This window comes from Anguilla anguilla, chromosome 4 (assembly GCF_013347855.1).
Source record: "Anguilla anguilla isolate fAngAng1 chromosome 4, fAngAng1.pri, whole genome shotgun sequence".
In the NCBI taxonomy this organism is placed as follows: Eukaryota; Metazoa; Chordata; class Actinopteri; order Anguilliformes; family Anguillidae; genus Anguilla; species Anguilla anguilla.
In genome coordinates this window covers 23781051-23796612 of record NC_049204.1, presented here as the reverse complement: position 1 = coordinate 23796612, position 15562 = coordinate 23781051, and the positions used below count along the sequence as shown (strand labels likewise).

Sequence of the window (15562 nt, the reverse complement as noted above, 5' to 3'; positions counted from 1 at the left end):
GAAAATGCAACACAAATAGAAAATAGAAATAATATCTCCAGAATTCTATAGTCAGAATTCTATATTTGATCCGGTTTATAGTGTGCACTGTACAGAGTAGACAACTGGAAAACCAAAACAATTACACCTATTATGAAACTCTGATAATCACAAATCCTTACGGTGGATGATAACTTGCAGAAAGTGCAAGCCTTGAAATGTGAAACTGTTGCCATGCATAAAGTGGAGGCGGCCTGGAGGAGGGGGGGGATTGAGTTTTTGGCTTTTCACGATGCCGTTCAAAAAGCTGAGGTGCATATGTGAGCATATTCATTCCAGCTTCCTTCAAAATTAACATATCGCTAAAGGAATTTATGAGTTCTGAGTCTGGAGATCTACCAGGTCTCTCTGTTCTATGCACCAAACTCCAAATAAGAGTTTTATTGTGTCTGTCTTTGTGAAGCGCTCTTGGTTTCAGCCACATTTGTTAAACAACTCTTGGCTCATGCCAGTGGCATTCTGGCTGAATTTATCCAACTTCATCTTCCCTCTGTATAATCCATTAAGTGAGTTGTGCTGCTGTTCTGTGAGGCAAAAGGCTCCTTATATCCTTATGTGGAAGGTGCTGCAAAAGAGAAGATATTTAAAATTCACACTTAACTGACAGCAAAATATTGATTATGATCTGTCTCTCGCCATTTGAGCCAGTGGATGTACAGTGCAGTATGCGCCCCAGGAACCTGACATAAGTCCAATTTATGGTAAGCCAATAGGTGTGTTAGCGGTTGTAGTACTGGTAGTGGATGTGTTAGCGGTTGTGGTACTGGTAGTGGATGTGTTAGCGATTGTGGTACTGGTAGTGGATGCGTGAGCAGTTGTACTGGTAGTGGCAATGTTAGCGGTTGTAGTACTGGTAGTGGATGTGTTCCCATTTGTTGGTACTGGTAGTGGCTGTGTTAGCGGTTGTGGTACTGGTAGTGCAGTGTTAGCGGTTGTAGTACTGGTAGTGGCAGTGTTAGCGGTTGTAGTACTGGTAGTGGCAGTGTTAGCGGTTGTAGTACTGGTAGTGGCAGTGTTAGTGGTTGTGGTACTGGTAGTGGCAGTGTTAGCGGTTGTAGTACTGGTAGTGGCAGTGTTAGTGGCAGTAGTACTGGTAGTGGCTGTGTTAGCGGTTGTAGTACTGGTAGTGGTTGTGTTAGCAGTTGTGATAGAGGTAGCGGTAGTCTGTTGCATGATTATAGAGATGGACGCAGTGGCCCTGCTAGACCAGCATGCGGATAACACGGCATTGGGAGAACCTGAGGAAATCCGGGGCGCGGACAATCATGTGCTGGAAGTCCTCCAGGGAGAGCCTGCCGTCGTTGTCCAGGTCAGCCTCGTCTATCACCTTCTCACACACCAGCCGCGATTCATCTTCTGACAATTCATTGCGGGTCAGTTTGTTCAGTGTCTTCTCCAGGTCCGACTTGCAGATGTAGTCATCATTGTTAAAGTCTGAATGGCAGGAAAAAAATGGAAACAGGCACAAGGTCAAAATTAAAATAAATAATGCCAGCGCAATGTTCTATCACATATAGAGGCAGAATGAATCCATTATTGGCTATATCATTAATTTCTAATGACTTCTGTCATTAATTAATTTACAGATCTTTTGGTCTGTCGACTATTTCCAGTTCCTTCTTATGATCTGAATTGCTAAAGGCCTGTCAGCCAAGTTTGTCTTGCAGTTATAGTTCAGGGTTGCTGAAAGCTGATCATTCTCAGGGGCATCTGATATGAGACTAGCTGTGAGGAGTGCACAGCTCCTCTTGTCCCTAGGGATTCTTGGCCTGAGGTGAAATCCAGACGCTTATTTTACTCTCAAGTTTGATCCTACTTCTTCCAATCGTAAAAAAATGAGGTAAATTCACTGAACTGGGAGGTGGTTTGTAAACTAAGCTTGTGTGGCCGTGCTTGCCTTCTCTTTTAACAAGCATTAATAATACATGAAAACTTTCTTTGACCCATGACCACAGCTCTGTTCTGTAAAACAACCTGATCTGTCAGCATGCTTTAATTAGAGAACTTTGGCACACTGACACATTTGATGCTTTCGCATGCAGCCTTTTCTCCCTAATGGGACTAAATTATTCCTAGATGTTTTTCTTAAATTTTTGTCTCCTCAAACTGTTTAGGGTCAAGCTCTGAGTATGTTGATTCACCTGACTCCCTTCTGAAGTCAGAATGCCAGGTGACCCAAGATTATGGTAGCAGATGGGTTTATGCAGTCACTTCCCAAGAACATGCAGAGTTTTAAAATAATAAAACAAACATGGCATACTCTGGTATAGCCAGGGAAGCTCAATAATGGCTATAGCCCAATGTGTAAACTGTCTGCTCTATTAGTTATTAGGGTCACAACTGTTTTAATAATGCCATGAGCATCTGGATTCCACACAACCCTCTTTAAGACATGATTCTTATGTATGAGCTTGTGGGAAAGGGTTGGAAATTATATTTAATATATGTAATTATTGTGATGACTCAAGATTGTAATTCAACAGAATTCAAACTATGCCTTTTGCATGAGGAAAGTATTAATCATACTAATTTTACTGGTAAAAGGCTCAGGCTATTTTACTGGTTATTTTTGACCACTGCATATTGTATTAAATGACGTTGGTGCCATAAAATCTGATTGTTCATACTGATGCTAGTTTCTCCTACACTAAAAGAACTTAATCAGCACTGACCATAAATCTTAAAAGCATAATAGGCTTTCAGATCTCTGGGTGCCATTTCACTCAGAACAGAAAACATGTCCAGGAAGTCATCCAGTGTCATGTTGCCCTCTCCATCTTCTGAGAAAACCTCAGCTATCCTCTGACGGAAAGGGTTTTCCTGAAAAGTACAAGCACCGCAATTAACGGATGAACCATTCATAGCACAGCAATTGCATTTTAATTTTAGACTTGTAACACTGGCTCACCATTATTTCCCATCTCATAGTTAAAATGTACACTCCTGGGCAAAAAAAATGGGCCAAGCCCAGAATGGCAAAATATTAAGCTTTTAATGGTCTTAGCAACAAATCATTGGTCAGAAAATTAGCACGAATTAAACAAATGCACTCCTGAGACCTCCTGAGTCACCGTTTGCTCGTTTACTTTTGCTGCAGTGAACTGCTTGGGGAAAAGCTAGAAACAGGGAAATTCACTTATACAGTAGACAGATTAACGTGATGTCAAATAAAAGAGTCATGTTTTGTATTTGGTTGCATATCATTTGCATGCCATGAACAAAAACTATTTGCCCACCCCCCAATTCCCACAGAGATCCATTCAAATGCAAAGAGTTTTTGTATCGCTTGTAGGACAACCTGAAAATAAGATATCCAGACTCTGATGATGTTGATAGGTCACAGACATCAGGGAAGTCATGGCATGCAAATGATATGCAACAGGAGTGTACTTTGATTATGTTGTTCACACAGCTTTCTGTTCTTAATAATACTGTTAGCCAATGCTAGTGAGATGCTTAAATGTGTTAACATGTCTGTCGTTACTGCAGTGTGCTTGCTGGAACTGAGTGCTAAGTGCCACATAATAGATCTTGTTGCAAAGAGCGTAAGCTCTGGACCTCTCGCATGTTCCTCAGGTTCACAGATATCAAGTGGTGCATAAACTCTCCAAGGCTCAATTAGCAGGCAGTGAATTATTGATGGGAGGCATGGGAGTGAACAGCTTGGTGTCCTCAGTACGGGTATACCTTCAGCTCCGGCATGCTGCCAATCAGCTCGTATGGTACCTTAACATCTGGCTTATTGGTGTAGTCAAGGGGGATTAGCTGTGGTGCCAAGTCTCGGTATCGGTGGAATAGTCTGCAAAGAAAATGTGAACTGTTACACTAGAGGACTGGGTAAGGCATTCTGTAAAATAGCAAATTAACCCATAAACATACATAACATACTGCATAAATATTTATCTCAGCATAGTCAAAAGAGATATTAATTAATATAAACTGAATTAATGGAAGCCATTCTTTTGAAGGATAACCTTGATATTTCATTGAACTGGTAACTTTCAGGTTAGGTTATTACAAATTAGAGTGAAAATCACAGCCCAAGACATGTTAAGCCATTGTCAAAATTAAGTCCTGATACACTATATAGCACTTCTCTTTGTGGTCTTCAGTTTCTGGCAATTATCAAGAAGTTGGCTTTCCCTCTGCATGAGGATTTACCATTGCAGAATGCAGAGTGACCTTTCAGAAAGCCACCGTGTTTATCATTTATCCTCTAAGTTGGTAACTTTGTTCTGCAAAATGTAACTACAATTCAAAGCCTGCGTGTCAGAACAGAAGTCCCATTGTTTGTGTACAGCATTCATGCAGCCTCCAGGGTCAGAGGCAAACTTCCTGGCCAGAAACATCCTCACGCTGTTAAATCCACAGTTTGTCAAACATAAGCTAATTCAAAAATTATCATAAGCATCAGAAAGTAGGTGATAACGCTCTTGTGATTAAAATGATTTACTTTCTTACCTTATGATTTCTTTCCCGGTGAAAAATGTGCAGTCCTACAAATATAACCAAAAACATATACTTTCTTACCTTATGATTTCTTTCCTGGTGAAAAATGTGCAGTCCTACAAATATAACCAAAAACATATAAAAGCTAATGTATTATGACAAGCTACCAAAACTGAATGTTTTGCTGCTGTTTACAGTAGAACACTAGAACACCACAGCTCCATTGGCTGGACACTTGTCACAATTAAGAATTAATGTCTTTTGAAAATAGGTTTTATCTTAAGTTTTATACCTGCTGAGGTGTCCTATCTCACAAATCTATAATTAGTACTTTCCAGGATGTGGGCATTGCAAATTTGCACATATAGAGGAAAACATTTATCAAATTTCCCTTCCATGGTTTCTTCTGATAGTAAACCACAGTTCATTGCAGCCCAAAATGTCCCATACATACTAATGATCAGATATGAAAAATCCTAAAAACCCAATCAGAGCAGTCGAACTATAAGAATAAAGGGTCCGGTAATCAATAACACCACAACCTGTATTCAGATTTATATGTGTACAGCCACAAATGCCTTTGGTTTAAAAAAAAAAATTTAAAAAAACTGAATCATTTTCTGGACACTTTCTTGGAGGCAGTAGGAAATGTACATCATATAGGTATATGATTTCCACCATATGCTGCTCATTTACAATACATTGTCTTCTTTGAATACACTACTTCACAAATATTTTTGACTCATTCAGTCTTTGAAATTGCTCATCAGAGGCTCTTATTTTGTCTACCAAAAATAAATCTAAAGGTTGCGATAATTCTGATGGATTATTCTAGATGTATCAAGGCCTGTTATGTGTATTGCAGCCACTTGCACCATTTGTAACCTGAGGTTCCTAAATGCCCAGCATGAGTAGCTACATTATACTTACAGTACTCAGTTAACGGTACAATACCTCAGTCAACAGATATGAACACAACGTTACTGTACACAGACCTAAACAGGAAAATTGAGCAGGTGGATAGAAATAAAAGTACAAACCTGGTAGGCATCTAACTGCTGTGCTGTAAATATTGTCTGCTTGTTCCCCATTCTTGCATTTGCATGCTTGCTCTCAGCGCCATTGTAGTGCTCACTGCTGAGATCCTTTTAGGGGACCTGTGGATATTTTAGATATGAAAATGCTGGAACAAAAGAAGGCCAGCAAGCAGAGTATCGGGTGTCGGTAACCCATGGCCTCTTTCATTCCCTATTATAATGGAGGCATTTCATCGTTTTCCCTGATCTGAATGGCAGCCTCTTTGAATGCAAACAAGGGCTGTCACCCAGCATCATTCAGAGTGGTATCAACACCTGAACAGTACTCTATGGGTACTGCCTACCCTGCTCTTGGCCAAGACTCAGGTTACAGCTGGTATATAGTAATTATGTACACGACTTACAGTGTGTGTCTGAATTTTGGAACTACAATATTCATTTGATCTAGCTGTAAAATTTACTATGAACACACAAAGGTTTGAATACTTCAACCGACACAGGAATCGATAACAAAACATAAAGAAAAATTATAGTTTGTAGTTTTCTGGATATTGTATGATTGTATAAAGTATTATTCAACAAAATATGCAATAATTAAACATGTAAGAGCAAAATGCAAATGTATTTTCCAGCAATAATGAAATCCCAACAAATACGGATAAATAATGGCTTTCAATTGCGGTTTGATATGAATTAAAAATAGATTAAGCAGCAAGCAGCAGTTATAAGGTTCCAAGCTCACCTCGCAAAAACAGACAGAGAAACATTATGAAACAGACAACATAGGCAAAAAGACAAGTAAACAAAGGTTTCATGAGAACTGGACAGGCGGTTGGTAAATTACGGCACATTTTGTGTTAGGCCACTTTTCGACGTGTTAACAAATCAAGGACAACAAAAATCTGCTTTTTTCCCCCCAGCAACTTTGCCATGGGATCATAGTTAGTGAGACAATTGAATTCCCATGAGTGATCACAAAAGTAATGCTAACTGCACTGACAGCTTTTTGTTAGATGATTGCTCATGTGGCGGCTTTGGGATTTGAGCCAGCAACCTTTGGTTTTTAAGGCCAGCTTCTTATCTAGGCCACACCCCAGTTTAGTGTGTTAGAAGGTGGGTGGGGTTGCAAGGGGTGGAGTGTCATGTCCAAGCTGTTTTGAAAGCCTCAAAAAGTATATCTACATTAGTACCTTCCAATCAGTGCATTTTGACATAGCTTTACAGACATCATCTTGAGTGTCCAGACATCATAACACTTCAGTTTGATGGAAATTGATTAAACAATATTGAAATATTCACATTGTAAATGCATCAGACCAAGATTTCGATGTATTGTAAGCTCAGTTTTTATCATATCACAACTTTTGATATGTTTATAGCTGAACGCTTTCAGAAATAATCTTTTTTCAGCAATGGAGGAGGACAATGTTGCATGGTCAAGTTTGAAAATTAAATTTCCATGAGTGGGATCAATTAAGTGTGACTCCAGCATCTCTCATTAATCATCATCAAAATTGTACAACACTCCGGTTGTAAAACTGCATAAACAGCATCCTGATTCCCCTGACAGCACATACCATAAAAATTGTTACTGTAGGACTCAAGCTGAAAAACTTGGGCAATAAAGATCTGTTCCTTAACCATCAGGCCAAACCCTAATTCATTGTGTTCAGGGAGGGGAATGGGGTTGTAAAACGCTATGTTGACCGCCTCAGAAAGAATATTATGACTTTATTAGGGCCTTCCATCGGTAAATTTAAAATCGCTTTACAGACATCATACTGTAAATCTTTAGTTTAATTTTGACCAATCATGTTCTAATTAAATTATTTGGCGCCAAGTCATGCCTGTTGGATGTATGACGAGTTTCGGCGTGTTTGCTGTTAATGCCATCTGCCAAATGCGGTTACTCTAGGACTGGTTTCTAAGTTACTTTTATCAGAAAGAAAGAAGGGGGGGGAAATAATTCCCGCAAAAACAATAAGGTCCCAGCACTACGTGCTTGGAACCATAAAGCGTATAACACAGAGTTCAGTGCTTGGAACCCTAAAACATTTCTTGATGTAGGAAATAAAAGGCAGTGACGTTACTTAGCTGTCCCAGGACTACGGGAATCATGACTAACCATACGGAGTCAGTCCATTACATCATCAGCCCTGCCTATACAAGTCATGAATTATTAGTTGAATGTGCTGCTCGCGCGTAAGGAAAGCCGTGTATAAATCTATTTTCCTCTGAAAAAAATTAACTTTAAGTATTGCGTCTTTACGGAGTGAAAAATCTTTACCCGTTTACGATGTCTTTTATCCCTGGGCAGCCAGTCGCTGCTGTTGTGGTAAGTTGAAAAGTGAACAAAGTAGCTTGCTGTGTGTGGGGTGTAACCAACTAGCCAACATTGCGCGACCGGTGCATCTATTGTTTAGGCCCAAGAAAGCCTCGGTCTTGCGTTTGCAACATCGACCTATGATCGCAAAGCTTTGTTACGGCAATTGAGAACAGGAGTTTTACTTAAGTTCAGCAGCTGTATACCGTGTAATTATATCGGTACATTTGCAATCTCTCTATAAATGTGTAACTTACTATTGCTGTTGCCTACTCTTTGTTCGAGGTTTTCATATAAATTATCTTAATGTTAATGTCAGATATTTAACATTAGCCTACTTTGCGTTTGTTCCAGGGAAGGAGGTAGGCTACGTTCTCTTGAACAGCCTATCGTTGCTATCCCTTGTATAATTGTGCTATCTAGTTCAAATGGCATTACTGCGTTTAGCTACCGTATCTTATACCGAAATTGTAGGCTATTTGAATGAATTAAGCTAGTTTGCAACTAGGTCCCTAGAACATTTGACTGATTTCCAAATTATTGTGCAACTGATTAAAAAAAATAAATATGTATAGGCTATTGGGTTAACGTTAAAAGTTGTAAGGACTAAGGTTTTAAATAAGCGACTTTGATTATACCGCTAATAAAGTGATTAGAATGAAAAACTGTCTCGTTACACGAGAAGCTTTATCTGAGTGTACACCAAAACCAACCAACGCAATGTTTATGTGCCACAAAGTAGCATATCAAATGCTGACGAATCATATATGTTTGTTTGCTGTTAATTCGGGTAATGTCGGAACATGTTGGTACCTGTTCTACAAAACCGATACATTGAGACCGAAGGGCGGGGTAGTGGAATGTGTGTTGTAGGTGTGCGCTCCTAATAAGGCTGCAGTGCGTAAAGTCAGGACGTCCGAAATGCATTCTGCATGTGTTTGACTGACTGGTGTTCTAAATTATGTTATTAAACGCTGAGCAGTGTTCTAGGGGTATAATCCCAAATCCAAAACAATCGATCTGTACCACGAAAATGTTATGTTTTAGAAAAAACATAGACATGATTTTACGTTATTCTTTATTTTATCGTAAAGGTTTTTATGGTAAAGCAGAGGTCCACAGTGGTCCTCAGTCTTACCCAGAAAGGGCGGTGTGGGTGCAGGCTTTTGTTCCGGCCAAGCAGTGACACACTTGATTCCACTAATCAAGGTCCTTAGCAAAGACTACTCTAGTGGTTGATTAGTAGAATCAGGTGTGTAACTGCTCAGTTGGAACAAAAGCCTGCACCCACACCGGCCCTTTCTGGATAAGATTGAGGACCCCTGTGGTAAAGGTTAAACTAATGCCAGTAAGTTGTATACTGTGCTTGCTGGAAGGAACTCGCAAATACCCCAACACCCTGTTACTCAAATCATGGCCCTCGAGGTCCAAGAACTGCTGGTTTTCCACCCTCTCTTTACCTGGAAGTCAGGTGTGAATAGAGTCTGGCCAATCAGTAGCACTAATTGCTTCTTTAGTTACCAAGGGGGAATAGAAACCAGAGCTGGATTTGGATTTGAGGTCCAGATTTGAGTATCCATGCGGCCTAACGTGTGAATGTAGTAATACAAATGGTTGCAAAAAATAACAATTTTTTTTCTATTCTACACAAGCCAATGGTTTCTCGGTGAAACGCTTGCTGTTTTGAAATAAATTTTTTGTTTTAGTTTTTTTTTTTTTGTTAAAGCTGGAACTCAGTACATAATATATTTTGGATCATCCTGAACTTTCTGCAAGAAGGGGCCATAAACCACATGGGAATATTATATTTAAAAGATCAAAACCATCGTGTCTGCAGCGCTGGTACAATATGCTATTGAGTACCAGATGTTGACATGGAATTCATCATCACACAGACCAGCTTTGTGCACGGGACCATTAAACTTGCCAGAAACCTCCATCTGTCAGCATGACGGAATAGCTGTTTCCTCAGCCGCGTAGCATGTGGAGGGGCAGACTGCTCAAAAGCCTGACTGTCCTGTGTAGGACTGAAAAGCCATTTGTTGAGTCAGAGTGGCAATCTGTGATCCAAGAACATGTGGAACGTTTTTCCCCCCCGTATGGATGGGTACTGTTAATCATGGGTTGAAATGTCTACTTGTCCCCATTGTTAGGAGGACTTCCTATTTTGTCCTGCCTGAAACTCGAGTGTTATTATTACCCTGACTCTTTTGTCGTGTTTTTTTTACTAAGCAAAAGATCCTGTAGTTGATGTGTCCTGGTCCTTTGTCCATGTTTCTTATTTTGTTTTGTTCTGTCCTTTGCATTATTCACTGCATGTGCTCAAGCTAATTTTAGTTCTCTGATCTAGGAGCGTATCGTACTAACCGTCACCAAACACATTTTATTCCGCAGTTACGCAAGACAGGTGATGAATAGAGGGATGAAATTGAGTGATTGTGGATCTGAACTTGTGTTTCAGCAACGCATTGAGATCAACAAACTGCGTCAGGGCGACAACCTGATCCTGGGGTTCAGCATAGGAGGAGGAATAGACCAAGATCCAGGACAGAACCCCTTCTCTGAGGACAAGACCGACAAGGTAGGGTAGGGGTGGGGGGAGGGGCCTTCTTGTGCTCATGCTTTCATTAGCAGTGTGACTGGCTCTGTGTTGGAGAGGTAAATGATCTGAAGCAAAGACCCTAATAGAAAGCACTGTACCTGAGACGGGCTTCTGGGTGGCTTGTGGTCCTTAGTGCGTGAGTGTGCCTCAGTCCGTTATCAGAACCAGACCACGCCCGTGTTGACTGTTAGCTCTGCGGGGTGTGTCGTAATTGGCTGTGGCTTGGACCAAGTAGGGTGGATAGGTGCTGTAAATGCCTCCCTTAGCAGCCTCCACTGGCTTGTCAGGCACCTACTGTGTGTGAAGGGTACTCCTTCTGTGCCGTGGATGCGCCTCAGCTGGTGGATTCTGGAGGGAAAAGAAGCTGTGACTAGAAATGGGGATTCTGAGAAAAGCTGGTCCACGCTGTCCTGAATTACCGGAGCAGGGCGTAGACAGAATATCGCCACTGAGGAATTACAAATGCATTGACAATGTGCTGCGCTGATCCATTTCTCTGTGCGCACAGGGTATTTATGTTACCAAGGTGACCCCAGGAGGACCGGCAGAGGTTGCAGGCCTGATGATGGGAGACAAGATAATGCAGGTATCACACTCACACGCCGATGTGATACCCCTGGGAGGGAGATGCGGCATTTCCGGGAGTGCACCGTTGGTTGCTACACGGGGAGAGACCGCACCCACACCAACATGAAATGAAATAAATCAAACACCTTCACCCTTCCCCCTCATGGGCTCCGGGCAAAAACAATTAACTAAAACAACAAACTAAAATAAAGACAAAAGAAAGCAAAACTGACCAGCAGCTTTTCAGCTCACCACACATAGCTGGCCCGCTTTTCAGGTGACCAGCTTTTCAGCGGTGGGTTTACTTTCTTGTCGAGCTCTGGAAAACACACAAACAAAAACTAAAGAAAGAAACGTTCTCTCTGTGTGAGCTCCTGGTTTCGGCCCCAAGCTGGGGAGAGGAACACACCTTTAAGCACCTGGGCTGATTAGTGAACTTAACCCAGGTGCATGTGCTCTCCCCACCAGCCAGCGCTGCCGAGACCAATCCGGTTCACCATCGGACAAAATGCCACACAGACCATGAAAATTGCAGTGTGTGGCGTGACCCAGCTTTCAGTGATGGGCATTGGGTATATATGCCCTGGCAGAGGATGAATGTTATATTAGTCAGGGAGTGGGCAAAAAAAGAGAAAAAAGTTTTTGATTTTTAGCAGTAAATATGCATGCATGGCATGGAAATGAAATAAGGAACTCTGGTATTGCATTATCATATTTCAATTTGGCAGCGATAAACATCCATACTTTTCAATAAATCCACTAGATGGTGCTGTTTGCTTAATTATTGTATTGGGTTCAGTGCACAGCATATAATATGGATGTGTTGAAAAAAGAAAAATTCTTGACCGGACTGATGTATCTTCAAGGCTTGAAATAGCCTGTAAACATGTTATTCATTGAAAGGAATCCATTATCACGAGAAGTTTATTTTCATTCCATCTTTTGATTGTCATTTTGAGGCAGCTTCCCCAAGATAAGCTCTTTCCTCTTGTTCACTTGAGTTCTCTTGTCAGCAACTGAAGAGTTTCCTTGTGTTTACGCAGTCCGTAAGAGCAGTCAAATGGCTTTTGAGCCATTTGGCACCTTTGATTTAAAAAAAATAATAAAAAATAAAAAAATCTTCTATCTCCAGTTGAAGAAGCTATGGGGGCCAATTGACCATGTGTGTTATTTTAGGTGTAATCGCTTGTCTGGACTATAGTAAAGCCCTGCTGGCTGGGTTATTGGCCTATGCCATCCGGCCAATGCTAGTGATCCAGAGTGCTGCCGCTCGCCTGGTCGCTCTTTCACTGTCTTCCATTGGATGCTTGTATTCGGTTCAAATATCACTCACTGACCTAGGAAGGGGCAGAACCATTTGCTGCTTGCTATCTTCAGAAAATGATGTCAGCAGGGCTGCCCAACCCTTTTCTGGAGATGAACCCTCCTAAGTTTTTCATTTCAACCCTAATTTGGGATACCTGATTCTACTAATTGGCAGCTCAAGGAGATCTCTAGCTGTTGAATGAGGTGTGCTTTGTTAGGGTTGGAGTGAAAACCTACAGGATGGTAGATCTCCAGGAACAGGGTTGGTCAGCCCTGGATTACAGCATACGCTCCAACCAGATGTCTCTGTTGGCATCCTCTCCCCAGCTGGCTGTCCCATCTCCTAAAGCTCCTTGCAGCCACTTCATGTTGGCCTGGTTCTTCTCCGCCCTTTACCCCCCTGATGGTGGAATGACCTTCTCTGGTCAATCAGGAAGGCAGATTCACTACCTGTTTTTCACAAAGATATAAAAACCAGCCTTATCAGACCACACCTCAATGTTTGTGTATAACAAGTTACTAACCCCTCCCTCCCTAGATCTCACAGGTCTTGAGGCATGCACCTTGACAGTGCGACTTCCATGATTGTAATGGTCTATAGCTCTAGTGGTGTTTGCTTACCCTGGGAAATGCACTTTTGTAGGTCACTTTGGTCAAAAGTGTCTGCCAAATGACTAAATTGTAAATTGTGTGAAATATTGTTTGTGAACGTGTCAAGTATTGCATACTGTGTTTTGAAGTACCACTCTTCTGTTGCTGATACCAGGTGAATGGGTGGGATATGACGATGGTGACTCATGACCAAGCGCGGAAGAGGCTCACCAAGAAGAACGAGGAGGTGGTGAGGCTACTGGTGACACGGAGGTCTCTGGAGGATGCTGTCCGGAATTCCATGATGCATTAACCCACTACGCCAGATTAAGAGCAGGAATCCAAAGATTTATTCCACAGCACTCAGTAGAGCTGTGCTGACGTATTCTGCTCTAACTGTCAGAATTTGACATCCGAGTAAGCTGCCCACTGTTCAAATTAGTTTGTGTGGTTAGTCCCATCTGCTCCTGGATACAAATTACAAACTGAACTACATTGTATTTTACTTTTCCGGTTGTTAGCGACACTATATTTTTCAATGGCTAATGGAGCCTGAACTAGGTTTTGGTGTATTGGCAGTTTGAAGGACAATCTCTTTCATACTACTGCTCTCACTGTTAAAATATCTGATACACAAGTGTTAAATGAGGCCTGGTTCATCCAAGTTATTGGTGGTTGTAATCATTAACCTGAAATTTCAGTTAAAATAGGTATCACATCTCTACATTTAAAGTACAACTGTTTCCTGAGAAACCAAAGGGGAAAATTGTTGGTTATGAAAAGTAATCCTTGTTCTTCAAATGAAATATTGTCATTTTCATTCAATGATTGTGTTCTCGTGCATATAGGCTGTTAATTAATCGTGTAATGGTATTAATGTTTTAGTTTTATTATTTTTGCACGATTTAAAAATACACAAAAATGACAAAGATAACAAATAATATACAGTGCAGGGAGAGGCAGAAAACCCAGTGGGCTTATTTGAAGCCTCCACCTAAATAATGTAATGGAGACAGTTGTTCTTGATATCAGTGTATGTGGTTTACAGTCTTTGGATTCCCAATTGGATTTTTTTCTTCTTTCTTTAAGTATGTGTTGAATATGTGCCACAACCAATAACATTCAGTGCTTCACACTGCTGAAAATTGGATGAGCATGTTTGGGTACTTTTCTTTGGTTTTCGTGGTCTTAGGGTTTCAATTTTATGTAGTTGACATTATACCAAAGAAAAATGTGTAGCAAAAATGTATGCAAATGTCATTTTTATATGTTTTACACTTGTGCAACCTAAACCCTTAAACTTCTCGTGCTGACTGAAAGCAGAAGAAAATATAAATTATTAGAATACAGCCATTGCATAAAAAAACAGGTTGCAGGACTGACGTGTGTGACTCAAAGCATGTCATTGTGGTCCATTTGAAAATTCCTCTGGTGGCAGCGGAGGACCCTGTGGGATTCAGAGTAAGATGATTGTACAAGTGCCTTTTGTTTCAGTTTGAAGCGATGTTAATATGCAGACACTAGTTTGGTTGTAGAGATTCAAGTTTTACCTTGAACAACAAATGTATGTTCTCTTTAGTTGTACACTGGAGTTCCTCTGGACCAAACTCTGTGGTTTTTACACGTCCATTGTTAAAGTAATTTTCGCCTTAAAAATAACACTAATGATTTTGCCTCTGCCTACATGACAAACTGTCTCCTTTTCTATTCCTAAAGAAACATCTTCCAGTTTTACACTAATTATTTCTAGATGATGCAGCAGTTGAATCATTTTAATTTTACCCAGACCAATCATTTGTTAATTAGCTTGTATTTATTTGTGAAAATATACTTAAAGTCTATTGGCATACAGTTGACCGGAGTGCCTGGTATACAGTATATAATTTCTGTTTGAGTTCTTTGTAATATTTTAGCGATGTCCCAAATACTTGTTCTTCAATTGTTAACAATTAACTACTTGACAGTTCTTTAGAACATAGTCTGAGGTTGGCAGTAGTTTCCTCACTTTTCACAGTTTAGGGAGAATTGTTTGATACTAAATAAAACAGCATTATTCAGAGTCTTGAAGAGGCCACTGCAGCAGAGAATAAACATGACCTCTGTGTTTCTGCACCAAAATGTTTTGCTTACTCTGTGCTCCATGACTTATTTTATATGAAATAGTCTGAATTTGTACTCACTTTTTGATGCTAATACAACCGTTTTTTTAAAGTAGGTTTTGTATATCATAATGACTGCGGCACATTATTGAAAATGATGAATGTTTTTTTTTTTCTTTTTACTTTGCTCAATGTGTATTACAGCATGAAATCACTAAATCATTTTTTGGAAAATTGTAAATAAACTTTCATCCTTGCTTTCCCTGATGACATTAACAAAGCAACCAGTTTTTCTGTTTTAGTTTTAATTATAGTTTTACAGTTTGTTTTTGTGCTTTAGAGAATCAGTGAATCACCGTCTCCCCTTTTACATCAGTATTATTCTCTTTTGTTAAGACGTAATTATTTATTAAAAACAACACTGCTCCGAAGGTCAATTGCCAACAAGTCCACACTGTTCCTTTGACCCGTTTCTGGTAGAACAGAGGTTGTGGATCGTGTATTTACCTCATTTATCCATAGAGTACTATTGCTCATAGGTACTGTAGCA

At 40.4% G+C, this 15562-nt stretch overlaps 2 protein-coding genes across 6 annotated transcripts; one reads left to right on the top strand and one right to left on the bottom strand.

Moving 5' to 3' along the window:
- Nucleotides 1–46: 46 nt before the first annotated feature.
- On the bottom strand, nt 47–9040 carry LOC118225374 (calcium and integrin-binding family member 3-like). 5 transcript variants are annotated; one of them, XM_035413666.1, is made up of 7 exons: nt 8987–9040; nt 5529–5645; nt 4570–4604; nt 3727–3838; nt 2712–2859; nt 1278–1473; nt 47–604 (listed from the first exon to the last, which is right to left on the bottom strand). In XM_035413666.1, the coding sequence occupies exons 2-7, from the start codon at nt 5577–5579 to the stop codon at nt 583–585; spliced, it is 564 nt and encodes a 187-aa protein (XP_035269557.1). In that variant the 5' UTR covers nt 5580–5645; nt 8987–9040; the 3' UTR covers nt 47–582. The 5 variants fall into 5 exon arrangements, with proteins under 5 accessions (XP_035269557.1, XP_035269559.1, XP_035269556.1 ...); XM_035413668.1 differs by lacking the exon at nt 8987–9040 and adding an exon at nt 8662–8680; XM_035413665.1 differs by lacking the exon at nt 8987–9040 and adding an exon at nt 8187–8251.
- tax1bp3 (Tax1 (human T-cell leukemia virus type I) binding protein 3) lies at nt 7617–15296 on the top strand. Its single transcript, XM_035413670.1, has 4 exons — nt 7617–7860; nt 10310–10429; nt 10959–11036; nt 13089–15296. The coding sequence occupies exons 1-4, from the start codon at nt 7822–7824 to the stop codon at nt 13224–13226; spliced, it is 375 nt and encodes a 124-aa protein (XP_035269561.1). The 5' UTR covers nt 7617–7821; the 3' UTR covers nt 13227–15296.
- The last annotated feature ends 266 nt before the right edge of the window (nt 15297–15562 follow it).